Here is a 15,884-nt window from a genome sequence, read left to right on the forward strand (position 1 = left end):
GAGCTCCCGTTAGAGTAAAAGCAGGCCAGGGTACACTATTCAACCTCACTCCGGAGAGAGAAGGGGTGCAGAGTTCAGGGATCTGCTAGAGAGACGAGAAACACACTGAGGGCTCAGTCCTTCCACGATCGCGATACGGGAAGGGGTACCTAAAGCACTCATCAGAGGACGATTTATTTTATTTGGTTGGGAAGTATACACACACCCCGCAAAGGGCAAAGCACAACAGGGTTGGCGGAGGTAGCAATTGTCTAACACTGTTTTTTAAGCGCTGTGCTGAGTTATTAAGTTGTGAAGTCATCCTTTCCAGTGAGTCCTAAAAACCAAAAGAAGCCAGTTGTTTGGAAGAACTTGTAAAGCCTCTTTAAAACAAAATACCCACTGAGAAAAGAAAACAGTCTTCTTAAAAAAAGTACCTATTAAGAAAACCAGGAACTGTGCATACTACAGATTGCTTTATTTCTAAGTGAAATTTTTAACACTTTCCTTGACTTTATGCCACAGGTGTGTTTTCTCTGACCTCTCATTTCACTTGATGCCTACCTCTCTGCCCTCACACTTACGGGACCAGCAGCTGCCCTGATGCACACTGACTGGAGCTTCACAGCAAAAACTTGACTCAAACATTAAACCTACCATCTCCTTGTAAAATGAAGCAGATGGAACAGCCTCCTGCTTGCCAAGAAAGGGTTTCACTCACAACTTGAAAAAGAAAAGCAGGTGATCACAAGTTTCCAATGAAAGAACTGCTTTGACCATTTGATAGGAATTATCGCATCCTAAATTTAGAACCCAAAAAAACCACTCATGTTTTGATTTTTTTTTTTTTCAGAGGATTTCTCATGTTTTGGTAATTTTGAATGTAAATTAGCAACCTTTTACTTAAACAAGGTCACAAATTAGTATCCCAATAGTACTATGACCTATGGAGATTTTGATAGGGGTAGATTGTCACGATCAGTCCTATAATATGACATATTTATGCTTCCTTGCTATCTAGTAATAAAAATATTCACCTTGCCTCAATGATTCATCATGTACACATTTCTACTCTTTAGAAACACTATCCTTCCAGGTTGCACTGCAGTTAGGGACTCCCTCCCAATCGCGTGTTTTTCTACGCTATACTGAAATAGCAGTCACCCCAGTGGTAACGTATAATGTTACTAAATTTTTACTTGAAAAATAAAAGAGTGAATTGCCCTATTTATGTCCTTTCTCTGGGAGTAAAAAGACACACACCATTACAAACATAAAATGAATCAAACTTCTATTTTATTGACAGGAGTCCAAAATGAATACAAAAAACACCTCCTTTGCATGTTTTGTTTCATTTCCCTTAAAAGGCTTCTGATAGAGTCAAGTAGATTAAAAGCTAAGAATGTATTTCAGCTTTTATAGTGAATCTTTTTAAAAAGGTTTAATAACATAAGTCACCAACATCAGAGAACATATGGTCCCACGATCACTTTTAGACCAACAGCCTATCAAAAGAATAAAACCTTGCACTGGTCTGCTAAAATAGAGGATTAAAAATGTTTTAAACCATTAAAAAGCCATTTTTATAACCTGTGTGATAACTCTGGCCAATTAAGAAAAGGAAAATACCAAAATGTAGCCCTCTATATTATGTGGAATGTGAGAGAATGCCAACTTATGACCAAGGCAGGTAAAAATAAAAGGTTTAAAGCCATGGATGGAGCTGTTATAAATATTCTTATATCACCACAAAATGTCAATAAATGAATAATAGAGTTTATCAAGAGGTTGAAAACTTGAGCAGATGTTACTTAAAACACAATTTGTGGTGTTTTATCATACCTTACTGTTTGCCAAAACTAAAGCTGAATGAAGAAAAGTTGCTTCTTTGTAAGTTGTTTTTCATGTACCTTTACTTTTACTGGGACCATAAATTGATCAGATGATACATAGCCCACACTTCTGGACAGTTATAACAAAGGATTTATTATCGTTTGCAGAAGAAATAAATGCACCATCCCATACTTGAAAGGCTTTAACAAGCCTTAAGCATTTTTCAGGTTGTACCAAGGCACCGCCACTGCCTAGTTATATTATGCATCCATTTCTAATTTCTAGGAAAGAAACTAATACCTTCCTCAACATCAGTTCTGCACTGCTTCTGGTTTATTACACACTTCCAAAACAGCAAAAATTTGCAAATATTGTGGTCCATTCATAGTACTGCTTAGTCATCATCTTCCTCTTCCTCTTCTTCTTCCTCAAAGCTATCTTCGAAGCCCTCGCTGTCCTCCTGGTCTTCATCCCCCTCTATTGCTGTATCCCACTGTGGATGATTCTCTGGCACAGGCTTGGCCTCATGAACTTCCAACTATAAAGAAGAATTAAATGTAGACATCAGAAGTTTGGGGAGGAATAATGGAAGAAATACCTGGTAAATAAAAGATTTTCTTTGACCACAGCAATTACAAAGACATAGATTTCATGGGTGCAACTCTAATTTAATACATTCATTTGCATCCCAGAAATGTAACAGGTAAATCTACTAACATGTAAATGTAGTTTAATTTCTAACATAGTTTGATATTTTGATTTTACAGAAGTTATGCTATTTAAGACTTTAAGTTTATTATTAAGAGTAGCCCATCAAGTGTGTCATTTATAAACTATTAAATGATCTCTTTTTCCTTCTATTACTCTACGTTTCAAAGCCAGAGATGCTTCCCTACTATAAAATCAAACCAAACCCATTGCCATCGAGTCAATTTTGACTCATATCGACCCTAGAGGACAGAGTAGAACTGACCCATAGAGTTTCTGAGGAGCGGCTGGTGGATTCAAACTACTGACCTTTTGTTTAGGAGTCAAGCTCTTAACTACTGCCCGCCAGGGTATAGTAGGCAGTTATTCAAATAGACAACCATACTTATTCAAGAGTCTCTATTCCTACCTTCAATGGCTTAATCTGATCCAAACCCATATAGGAGTCTGATCTCAGAAACACTGTATACTGGTAATTTCCAGGCTTGCCTGGTGCAGGGAACTTCAATTCTACCTAGAAGATAAAATCAACACTTGATCTGTATTTAAGGAAACCAAAGGAGAAAACAATAGCTCACTCCTAAAATTCTGAGACCAAATTATTTAATAGCTAGGTGTTTACTCAGATGATATAGGGAGTCCTAACAAATGTTACAAAAGTCATAATCACTTCCCCTCCCCCCAAAAATGAAGGTATATAAAAATCTAAATAAATGAAATTATATAATTAATAAAACAGGAGACTTCACAAGGCAGAAGATAATTCTTGCTAAATTTTCTTATTTCCAGGATAAGCCTAATGGCTTAAAAGGTCAAGAAGGTATTTTTATCTCCCATCAAATCACAAACTTCAAATAAAAACAACAACAAACTCTTAGGAGATTTCTCTTGATATAATCCCACTTAGACAAAGGAAGAAAAATGACATTTGGATGGTTCTGGTGATCTGCCTCCAATCTCCAAATTCAGATTTTTTAGCAAAGATTATACATTAATACATGACACTAGAAGAAATCATGGGAAATCTTTTTCTTTTTTTTAACTATAACACAAAACCTAGATGCCATAAAATAAAAGATTATACTAAACTACACTACATAAAATAGACGAGCAAATATTTATATTTATGACTGGTAAAAGCCACCATAATAATAGTAAAATAAATTGGAGAAAAATATATGCAACTTGCATCACAACGGGTTGATTTCCTAACACAAGAAAATTTGTCCCCAAACCAACAAAAATTAACAATGGTTAAGAACAGACAGAAAAGGAAACATGACTCAAACACACGGAAAGATGTTCAGTTTTACTTTTAAGAGAAATGCAAAATTAAAACTCCAGTGAATACAACTAGCACAGTAAAAACTGATTCAGGTAAGGACATATGCTAAAATGAATAGTCAGACTGCTGGAGAATATGATATTCACACAATGCTCAAATATCATCCCACAGACTAGAGAAGAAAAAATATCTTCACAATAGATAAAAAGCCTTAACTAAATGGTCAACCTTAATATCACCAGTGTGGGGCAAACTGATAACATGTAACCCTGATGTGATACACTAAGGAAGACACATCACCTATGCAGTATTATTGCCCATAATATTTAATTAATCATGAGTAACCATTGAGACAAATACAAACTGAAGGATATTCTATAAAACATTTTGCCTGGACTCTTCAAAAATGTCAATGACATGAAAGATTAGAAAAGAAAAAGGCCAAGGATATGTTCTAGACTAAAGAGGCATGACAACCAATTCCAATGTATGACCCTTGACTGGATCCTGAATTAAAAAAAAAAAAAATTAAAACATACAGGGTGGAATATTTGGGGAAATTTGAAGATGGACTACACATTAGATAATAATACACCATTGCTCAATTTTCTGAGTACAATAATTATATTGTGCTTAGGTAGGAGAAGGCCCTTGGATAAGAGATACACGCTCAAGTATTTAGAGGTATAATGTCACAATGTCTACAAGACCTCAAACAGTTCAGGGGGAAAAAAACGTGTGTGTGTGTGTGTACACATACAGAGAGAAAGAGAGATAAAACAAACACGGCAAAATGGTAACAACGGTGAATCTAGGTGAAAGGTATATATGGGTTCATGGTACTGTGCTTCTACGGATTTGAAAAATTTTTAAATAAAAGCTTACACTGAGGAAGCATTTTCCACCTTCCTGATCAGCAATGACATTCAAATGTCTGACAACACACTGAAAGGCTACAGCATACTTAGACATTCATTCCCTCTATGGAGAAACACCTAGCAATATCTATTCAGAACTACAAATGTACATAGCCTCTGACCTACCAATTCTACCTCTGTGAATTTATCCTACAGGTTATGTTTGCACATGCACAAATGACAAGCATGGTTACTCCCTGCAGCAAAAGACCAGGAACAACTTGCCAGTCCACTAAATAGGGGAGCGCTAAATAAACAATAGTACACCCAAACAAGAGAATAACACGCAGCTGTAAAAGCAAATACGGAAGTTTTTTACATACTAACATGGAACAAATTCTGAGTTATATTATTGAGATAAAAAGTTAAGGTGCAGAACAGAGTATATGCTATGTTTTGTGTAAAACTGGGAAAAATACACATATGTAGTTGCTTGCTATCTGTATATAATATAATATGTAGAATACATAAAAGTTTGACAACATTTATGGTCTCCAGGAAGGGGAATGGGTGACTGGGAGACAATGTACAAGATTTCTCACTGTATGCACTTTTCCATCTTCTGAAATGTTAAACAAGGTGAATGTATTACCTATTCAAAAATATCTGACTTTTAAATAAAATGAAATTACTCTGTCAAAGAAATATTCTTAAGTGTCAAATAAATAAACAACACTAAACTTCTTCACATTTACCACTTGATTATAAAGGAAAAAAGCATACACAACAACTTCTGTGATTAAAAATAAACATCACATAGCTATCTTGAAATTCAAAAGCCTTGGTTTTGTCCAGAGTGCAAGCAGACAGAACCATCTCCGTAGAAATGATTACACATTAAAAAAAAAAAAAATCAAGAAGAAAAACAAAAAACAGAGAGCAATTCCCAAGGGTGAAATACATTCATCACAATGCTACATTAATGATGTCAATAGTGGACAATGCTGTGCAACCAAAAATTCCACTGAAAAGAATCTGAATCACCAGGTCTTAGATCTTTTTCTAAGACAAACAGTATAAAACCTAGCACTAATCCAATGAGGAGAAAAATCAACTGTTTGCAAATTATCATTAAATTCTACAGAAGAAAAAGTACATGTTCGTAGGCACTAACAAGTGAAAACTCCCCCAAATACATGGAGAAGAAGTTTTTTAAAAGCTGACCAAGTCGCCTACCTTTGACAAATCAATACTTTATAAATTTCCAATGAACACCCCCTCACAACTCAGAGAACAGTTACAAAATATCCTAACAAATAAAATGCAAAAAACCAAATATGGGAAAGATTTTACGAAGCATCATGATGGTGAAATGTACATGTTTAAAAACAGAAATAATATTGTTGAATAATTACCTCTTCAGTATCTTTTAGTGTACACACATGATATGGCATAGATATCAATGTCTGTTCCTTCCTGTCTGCGATATAAAGCCACCACCATTCTTGTTTTTCCTGGGAAGAAAAAAAAAAAAGCATAAATAATCAGAACTGTGAAGCACAGTTCTGGCTTACCTAACTCTAAGGATACTACAAGCATTGCTTAGTGCTATACGCCTAGCACTGACCTGATACAAAACAGGTGTTCAAAAAATACTCACAGAATGAATAAATCATTCTTAACTATCTGTAGATCTGCTCCTCAAAAGAACTCTGTATAAACAATTTTAGGGGTTTCGATGGCCCCTTAAAGCCTATCGATGGGCTTCCATATTAAAAACCCCTGATTTACCTTAATTAAGTGGTAACATAGTCTAAAAAGGAAAAACACATAAACTATTAAAATATCATCCAGTAAATCTTAGTAATGTTACCTAGTAATATGCAAAGCCAGAAAATAGGTGTGGAAGAAACCTGAGCAGACAAATCAGAAACCAATACATTAAAACATTTTACTCATAAAAGAACATCTTAGATTCTAACAGCCTATTCATACCTTTCATGGCACATGATATTAATAACCTTGGCATTTCCAGTTTTAGTTCACAAAAAATTAGAAACAGAAAAGGAATTGAGCACAAGAACTGCCACCAGAATAGAGAATGACAACAGGGAGGAAAGAGAACAAAGAAAAAAATTACAGAAATAAAATAATAGATTTTAAAAAATATTTAGAAGGCCAAGCCATCTGGAAGCACCAAACCTCAGTGTGCTCACAGTCCACTGCTGGATTACAGCATGTGCCAGTAACCATTCAGTCATTCTCTGTTTAAGAATGAGGTGGGCAAGGTATCTTTCCAAAATGGCTTAAAGAAAAATATTTTGGAGCTAAAAATAAAATGTATTCTAAATACTCATTTAACTAAACAATACTATTCTAAATTCTCAATTATCTAAAGTAAGGTTAAATTTTTTTTTTAACTGAAAACAGTTCCATAGGGACAATACGTTTTAAACCGAAATCACTGTAGTTTCTATTTTATTTTAACCATCAGAGGTTAAAATTTCGTTTATTATCTAATAATGCTACACCAAATGCAACCAAAAGCTCTTCTGTTTAAACACCTTACACTACAAAGCACTGCGACATCAATAAGCCTTATAAATAAATCATAAGTGTGGGATGATATGAATGTGAGCAGCACCGAACAAGAAAATTAAATTCTGTTTAAGTCTTAGATTTACCCAAGAGTTAAGACTATCATAGTGGGTATATTTGTATATATATGTTTGTTTATGTGTGTATTTGAGCACACACACAAGTGTGTAAAAACATACTGGACTCAGAATGGAGTATTAATACCTGGGCTTTAGAGCAATAGTTGGCAAACTTTTTCTGTAAAGGGCCGGAGAATAGTTTTAGTCTTTGCAGGTCATAGAGTCTCTGTATCAACTAGTCAACTCTGTCATCACAGCACAAAAAATAGTAAGTGTTCTGCCAACACCTGTTTAAGAGTCACACAGACCTGGGTTATTTAGTCTCTCTAAGCGTCGGTGGTTCCCTCCTCCGTTAAATAATGAATGCCTACTTCAGGCTGTGTTGTGAAAATGAAATAATACAGGTAAAATACACATTAGAATGCCTAACACATATAAGTACAATAAATGATAGCTGTGATTATTAGTGAAATGAGAGACATTATTATTAAAGTGATTCTGACATTTCATTGTCAAAAACATCATTACCAAAACACGTATGTAATAATATAAACATCACAGGGATATGTTCAAGAATGCACATTTTTTCTTTCCCTCCCAATTGGAGAATGCCTTTCTCCCCCAAGCAGTTTGAGTAAAATGAGATTCATTCAAGAAACACTTGCTAAGATCCTAGTGAATACCAACAATGGCACTGCACTTGTGCCTAGGCTCTCTGACGCACGTGTTGAGAGACAAAGAGATGTTCTACCATGAGTTATATGCACTTTAAAACAATGTTTTATAACATTCCCAACAATTCTTCACATACTAAATATAATAAATGATTTTTAATAACATGTAAGTTAATTATTAATATAAAACTTTAATTTAGGTGGGTAGCTCGGTAGTTAGGTAGGTACATGGAAAGTGTTATGGACTGAATTGTGTCCCCAAAACATATGCTGAAGTCCTAACTTCAAGTACCTGTGAATGTGACACCATTTGGAAATAAGGTTTTTCTTGTTATGTTAAGGAGGTCATGAATGGGTCTGAAACCTAATTCACTCTAAGTAGTAGTGTCTTATAAAAGGGGAAAACAGACATGGAAAGACACACACAAGGAAGACACCATGTGAAGATGCAGGCAGATGAACCTATGAACCCAGGAACACCAAGAACTGCCAGTAGCTACCAGAAGCTAAAAGACACAAGGACTTCCCCTGCAGCCAACACCCTGAATTCAGACTTCTAGTCACTTGAGCTATGAGAAAATAAATTTCTGTTCTTTAAAGTCACCACGTGCGGTATTTTATTATGGTGGCCCTAGGAAATTAAGAAAGGAAGACAGAGCGGTCACGTTAGGAAGTGCCTAAATAAATTTTGTCTGAGAGAGAGTACTTTGAGATGTTCACCAAACCATGCAGATGTAGATTACATTAGAAAAAGGCAATTTCACTTTCAAAATATTCTAAGGGAGTGAATACGTCCTTCACTTAGGAACTAAGCATGGTCCCAAATGAAACTGTTACATGGATACAAATTATGCAGCTTATAGTATTGCGTGTCACTTTTTAAACCAATCTCTCAGTAGAATTTATTCACTTGATTTCAGGAGGCTTAATGTTGGCAGACTACCTCTGCAACAGGCAGAACGCCCCTTAACAAGCGGGCTGAAGTTCAGAACGCCCCAGCCTTAAGCTGGGATCCTGGGCAGATTTCTCTCCATGTCAAAATTGTCTGTGCAGAGATTTATTTATTTATCATTTATTATTAGGAAAGCCAAATTATTTAGCAATTTGCCATAAGCAGTCCCCAGCAACTCTGGATTGACATTCTAGAATAGAAAGCAAACTTATACATGAAATCATCTGCCAAACATGAGTGGTGTGCAGAAGGTCTATGACAAAGCCGTGAAGCAGTCTGGAAGCAGTTTCCCTAAATAAAGGTAACCAGCTCTTCGCCTATGCTCCACAGACTCATCCTCAAAAGCGAAATGTCAAGGGAACCCCAAACTAGTCTGAAAGACAAACAACACAGTCTATCAAAAGATCAAAAGTTGGGCAGGCCATGACCACAAAGTAAACAAAGATAAGGGAACAAATGGCACTGTAATGATCTGTCCTGAGCTTGGAGATCAGCCACGCTCTTCATTCTTACTGAATGTTGTTCAGGCTGAGAACACAGCTGGTTCCACAGCCATGTGCTCACCCGTTTCCATGGACTGGGTCAATTACCAGAGTCAGAGCAGGCCTACTGGCTCCAGGTGCCAGTATAGGACCCTTTGAGAAAACTCATGGAGAAAATTTAAGAATTTCTTTCATCGTATTTAAAAATTGGTAGGGGAGAGAGATTCACAGGTCAAGCAGGCAAAGACAAAATATGCATTTGTCTGATGACGACTGCCTGAACTTGTAATGGGAAGTCATCATTAAGTACAACCCCCAGTAATCTGGGCACAGAAGATACAAACACAGGAAGCCACAGAAATACTTAAAAATTAACAATCCCACATTGTAATGTATCTTTTAAAAATGAGACCTGTCAAGAATAGACCACATTTAGTGTACTTAAGCTAGTTCACACCACAGAGAGCTAGAGGGCAAACAGAAATATCCAAGAACATGAACGGAAGAAGGATAGCACTAGGAACTCACCTCAGGAAAGTAAAGACTATAAACAGGATGCGTTATCTTTGATTTGGTTTCCAGCAGAGCTCTCTCCTTTCGCTGAATACTCTGTTGTAATTCTTGCCATTCCTAGTAAAGAAAAAATTAAAATATCTGAAATCAAGTATGTTTACTGTCACTCTGAGGAGTTCTCATCTTCCTCTAGGTATTACTCCTGACAATGCCAGTTAAGGTTAGAATGAGTTCAGTCCCACAAATCTGACCATTTCCCTGCTCAAAACTTATAATCACTGTTTTTATAAATCAGTCTAGCCCCTTTAGCATGAACTACTCAGCCATTTATGATCTGACCCTGGCCTGCTTCCCCAGTCTTTTGTTACTGCTTTCCTCCTTGCACCTTTTATCCTAGTCATTTCAAACTACTTACACTTCTCTGAACTCACCAAGTTGTTTCACTTCTAAACCCTGTTTGGAAATTCTGTTTTTCCGCCTGGCAAATTCCTACTCATTATTCTTTCAGGAATAACGTCTGAACATGTGTACAGCCTGCTATAAATGTCACTCTACCTGAGGACTGAGGTGATCACTCTCTACTCTGTGCTATCACTGTACCTTGTGTAAATGTAGACAATCTATTACGTACTATAATGTTTATCTGTAAGTCTGTCTTCCCCACCAGCCTACAAATCATTCCGGGGCAGGAACTGTTTCACGGTGCTTGCCATGTGACAGATAATGAATAAATTATTTGCTGTATTATTGGTCACCTGTTAAACCTCTTAAACCCTATGAGTCACCCTCTACTAATCCTAATATACACAAACAAGAATATGTTAACATGTTCCCAAATGTGAGGCTGTGGAAGTAATTTCTCCACAGGTTTTAATTTCCTGGCAATCAATTTAATGCCTGAAGTAAAAAAAAAAAAAAAAAGCCAAGTCCTAGCAACTGCTAAAAACAAAGCCTTATTTATTTATTAATTACCACTGCCAAGGATGGGTGCAATATTTCTTTACACTTTATTTCTTCTATCCTTTGCCCTTTACGTTTTCTTTTTGGCCTCTCCTTTCGCCTCAGAGGTTATTCAGGGGACCCCTCTTTCTCTCCCAAACCACAGGGGTTACTTTTAGATCAATGGCCCAATCAAAAAGAATAATACTGTCAAAGAAATTGCTGATCAGTTTACAGTTCCTTTGCAGTTTAAGCTTCCCTAAGGATCATTATTTGTCTACCAAACACATTCTTCTCCACAGCCCTTCCATAAATCATGTGAAACTTAATGCCATGCAATGAGATTTTTTTTTCTATACTCTATACCCTCTTTTTTTATACCCTCACTCACTATCCTAATAAATTCCTTAGAGACATCCTCTGTCCTTAATATCTTATATATTTCTTGAAACAAAGTGGCATTCTGTAAATATTTGCTTTTCCCTTAACCAACTTGACATAGCATAAACAGTAATGTTTCTTTACCCTAAATGTCACCTGGAACTTGCTACCTATTTCACAACCCACCTTCCCTTATTCATGTTTTCAGAAATATCTCTACATCTTAAAAATCCCTTAGAGATCAAACTGACTACCTCAGATCCAGGTCCTACTCTTTCTATCAATTTAAGATTTAAGAAAATCAGGATTTCTAATCTTTGTTAGAAACAATTTTAATTTATAGCTTTGACTATTATCTCTGAAAAAATTCTTTACAAAGTAATATATTAAGAACTATTGTAAAATACGCTAGTATTGTTTAAGATAAGCCAACAAACAACAAAACCTAGAACAATCATCAGAGTTATAATTCAATTATTTAAACCCTTAAGTCTTACTGCTTCATCATCTTTGTTTTGCTTTTCATCTTGCTCTCTATCAGAGTCTCTGTCACTACCATCATCTTTTTCACTTTGGGAATCTCTATTGGTTTCTTCTTCTTCAGAATCACTGCCTTTGTCGGATACTTCTTCTTCATCTTCCTTTACTACAGCTTCCTAAAAGGAAAAACCAACCATAAAAAGTTCTAAATATCTCAATGCGTACATATCATTCTGAGTCCCTGAAGCTAAGTTACCGTGATTATAACTATACTGGTCCAGGTTACAATTTCACTATTCATACAGAATTTCTTTTAATGATAGGAATTCTCATTTATAAAGATGTGGGAGTCCGACTGAAGACGTTAACATTTGCTTTTTGTCTACTATGATTTTATTCATTCTTCACAGTTTCTAAAACAAAAATATTTTATTTCTATCTGCAAAGCACGCTACCACAATGGCTAAAATGGCTCATCTTTCAAAAACGTCAATTATACAGTACATTTTATCTGTGGAGGGAAAATGAGAAGTTTATTAAAAAAAAATACTGCTTTAAGAGTTTAGTATCATTTTCTAATAACTGACAGGGTATAATACAATAAGGAAATCCAGTGTCTCAGGCAAAATATTCTCCTATCTCAAGAGGAAAAAGAACAGCAAATTAAATGCCAAGGAAGTAAATAATAAACACCAAAAATCAATGACAAAGTAAGTAGATACACAAAAAGGAAGCTGAAACAAAACCAAAAGTTGGTTCTCTGAAAAGATCAAAAAAAAACCTTGGCAAGACTGTTCAAGAGAAAAAGAAAACACAAATTACCAATATTAGGAATAAAAAAGAAGTCATCAATATAGATCTAACATATTAAAAATAAAAGATGTTATGAAAAATTTGATAGAAGAAATGAACAAATTCTCTGAAAACATACGTAAAAATGGTGTGGGGATGGTGTTTGACCTCCTTGAACGTCATAAGGGGGAAGGTGAACCAAGATCAACAGCCCAAGGCTGATTCCCATGAGGCGGAGGTAAGACATGCCTTCTCTCTCTGCCATCTTTACCACTTCAGACACCAACGGTCCCTCCCACAGCACTCTCTACTTCTCTGCTGGGTTCCATTACTCATTATAATGGCCACACAGAACTCACACACCACACTCGCGATTACAGGATTTATTAGGGCTCAAGGCAGATCTTTTTACTAGTTTGGTTTAAACTTTTTAAATCCAACAATATAATTCACCACATTTACAGACACAAGAAAAATAACATGATCAACTTAATAGATGCAGAAAAAGCATTTAATAAAACGCAACACTTGCTCATAAAAAAAATTATCAGCAAAATAAGAATAGAAGGGAAACTTCCTTAATCTGGTAAAATGTTTGCTTTCTCCTTGAGGTCGAAAAGAAGATAAAGATGTCTGGTATCATTACTTACAATCAGCATTATACTGAAGGTTCTAGCCAGTACAGTAAGAAAGAACGGGAGAACAAAAGAACAATTGAATGAACAAAAGAAAGAACATAAAAATTGAGAAGAAAAAAGTAAAGCTGCCTTTATTCACAGAGGGTATGACTGTGTAGGTAGAGAGTATTTTTATAAATATCTACAAATACATAATTAAAATTATAGTATCAATTTATCAGGACTCCTTGTTACAAAGACAATATTTAGAAAGCAACTATAGTTCTATATACCACTAACAAACACTAAAGAATAATTTTTTTTTTTAATTTCTTTTACAATAGCACCAGAAAGCATCAAATACCTAGGAGTAGATTTAATGAAAGCTGTGCCATACAGCTATCACTGGAAATTAAAAAACTCTGCTGAGAAAAATTAAGGAAGATCCAATTAATGAAGATAAGCCTTGATTACGAGTAAAAAGACTCAATACTGTTAACAAGTCAATGTCCCCATATCAAACCATAGATTCAATGCAATACCAATACAAATTCTAGCAGTTTTTGGTGGAAACTGTCAAACTTATTCTAAAATGTGTCTGGAAATACAAACGAACTAAAATAGTAGAGACACTTTTGAAGACATAAAATAAGAGTTGGAGGACTGTTCAACATCAGAAAATCAATCAACAGAATACATCACAGCAACAGAACTAAGGAGAAGAACCACATGATCCTCTCCAAGGATACAGGAAATAATAAAATCCAACACCCTTTCTTGATGAAAACCCAAAAGAAGATTGGAATAGAAGGGAAATTCAGTATGATTTGGGGCATATATGAAAAGCTAACAGCCAACATTACACTTAATGGACAAAGACTGAGAGCTTTCCCCTTGAAATCAGGAACAAGACAACAGGTACCCGCTCTGACCACTTCTATTCAATACTGTATTAGAAGTCCTAGCCAGAGCAATAAGACAAAAAAAAAAGAAATAAAAGGTATCCAGATTGGAAAAGAAGTAGTAAAACTATTTCTATTTGTGGATGATATGATCCTATACATAGAAAATCCCAAAGAGTCCACAAGAAAACTTCCAGAGCTAATAGAGGAATTTAGCGAAGTACAGGACACTAGGTCAACAAACAAAAACCAGTTGGGTTTCTACACACCAGAAATGAGAAATCTGAATGGGAAATTAGGGAAACAATTCCATTAACTTCATCTAAGAGAATAAAATACTCAGGAATATATCTAATCAGGGATGTGAAGGACTTATACAATGAAAACTATAAAGCACTGCTGAAAGAGAGTAAAGGGGACTTAAATAAATGGAAAGATGTTCCATGTTCATGGATTGGAACACTTACTATTGTTAGCATACCAATATTACCCAAAGTGATCTATAGAGTCAACGCAATTCCAATCAAAATTCCAACAGCCTTCTTTACAGAAATAGAAAAACTAAACCTCAACTTTACAGGGAATAGCTAAAGCAATGTTGAAAGAGAGGAACAAACTAGGAGAACTCGCACTTCCTGATTTTAAAACATACAATACAGCTATGGAGCCCTGGCGGTGCAGTGGTTAAGAGCTATGGCTACTAACCAAGAACTGCCTATGGGGCAGTTCTACTCTGTCCTACAGGGTCACTGAGTCGGAACTGACACAATGGCAATGGTTTTTGTTGTTGTTTTTTGGTATATAGCTACAGTAATCAAAACAGGCCATCACTGGTATAACAACAGACACACAGACCAATGGAATAGAACTGAGAGTCCAGAAATAAACTGACACATCTATGGCCAACTGATTTTTGACAAGGGTGTTAAATCCATTCGATGGAGAAAGAAGAGTCTCTTCAATAAATGGTGCTGGGAAAAATGGATTTCCACACACAGAAAGATGATACAGGATTCATGCCTCATACCATATACAATAACAAAATTCAAAATGGATTAAGGAATTAAATGTGAAAACTAAAACCATAAAATTTTTAGAAGAAAAAGCAGGTGCAACTCTTGTCAGGCCTCGCTTTTAATGATGGATTATCTATTATAATAACAGAAGCACAAACAGCAAAAGACAAAATAAATAAATGGAACCTCATAAAAATTAAAAACTTCTGTTCATCAAGATTTCAGAAAAAAAGAAACCATATTATCTGACAAGAATCTAACAACCAATACACATATAAAACTTTGACAACAGCAAAAACACAAATAACCCAATCATAAAATAGGCAAAGAGCTTGAATAGACATTTCATCAAAGAGGATATTCAAATGGCCACCAAACACTTGAAAAGATGCTCTCAGCATCATTAGCCATTAAAAAACCAAAAAAAAAAAAAACCCACCAGGGTTTCCCACCATTAGCCACTAGAGAGATGCAAATCAAAACCACAATGAGATATATTTTACTCCCACTAGGATGGCTAAGACTAAAATAATAATAACAACAAAATAGCAAATGTTGAGGATGTGGGGAAACTGGAACCCTTACCTATTGCTGGTGGGAATGCAAAATGGTACAGCTGTTGTGGAAAACAGTGTGGTGGTTCCTCAAAAAACTAAAAATAGAACTACCATATGATCCAGCAATTCCACTCCTAGGTATATACCCAAAAGAAAGCAGAATCTCAGAGACTTGTAGGTCAATGTTCATTGTGCACTATTCACAATAGCCAAAAGGTAGAAACAACCTAAACGTCCATCAGCAGATGAATGGATAAAAT

At 35.5% G+C, this 15,884-nt stretch overlaps 1 protein-coding gene across 3 annotated transcripts in view; it reads right to left on the reverse strand.

Moving 5' to 3' along the window:
* Positions 1 to 1,253: 1,253 nt before the first annotated feature.
* The window catches only part of SEC63 (SEC63 homolog, protein translocation regulator), a 78,797-nt gene continuing 64,166 nt past the window's right edge, over positions 1,254 to 15,884 (reverse strand). For 2 of the 3 annotated variants that reach the window (XM_010600917.3, XM_064289501.1), the window contains exons 17-21: positions 11,758 to 11,916; positions 9,956 to 10,057; positions 6,078 to 6,176; positions 2,930 to 3,034; positions 1,254 to 2,350 (exon numbers count right to left, since the gene is read on the reverse strand). In XM_010600917.3, coding sequence (XP_010599219.2) covers positions 2,207 to 2,350; positions 2,930 to 3,034; positions 6,078 to 6,176; positions 9,956 to 10,057; positions 11,758 to 11,916 — 609 coding nt within the window. In that variant the 3' untranslated portion in view covers positions 1,254 to 2,206. The remainder of the gene's footprint in view (positions 2,351 to 2,929; positions 3,035 to 6,077; positions 6,177 to 9,955; positions 10,058 to 11,757; positions 11,917 to 15,884) is intronic. The other variant, XM_064289499.1, reaches the window with a different exon arrangement.

This window comes from Loxodonta africana, chromosome 1 (assembly GCF_030014295.1).
Source record: "Loxodonta africana isolate mLoxAfr1 chromosome 1, mLoxAfr1.hap2, whole genome shotgun sequence".
NCBI lineage: Eukaryota > Metazoa > Chordata > Mammalia > Proboscidea > Elephantidae > Loxodonta > Loxodonta africana.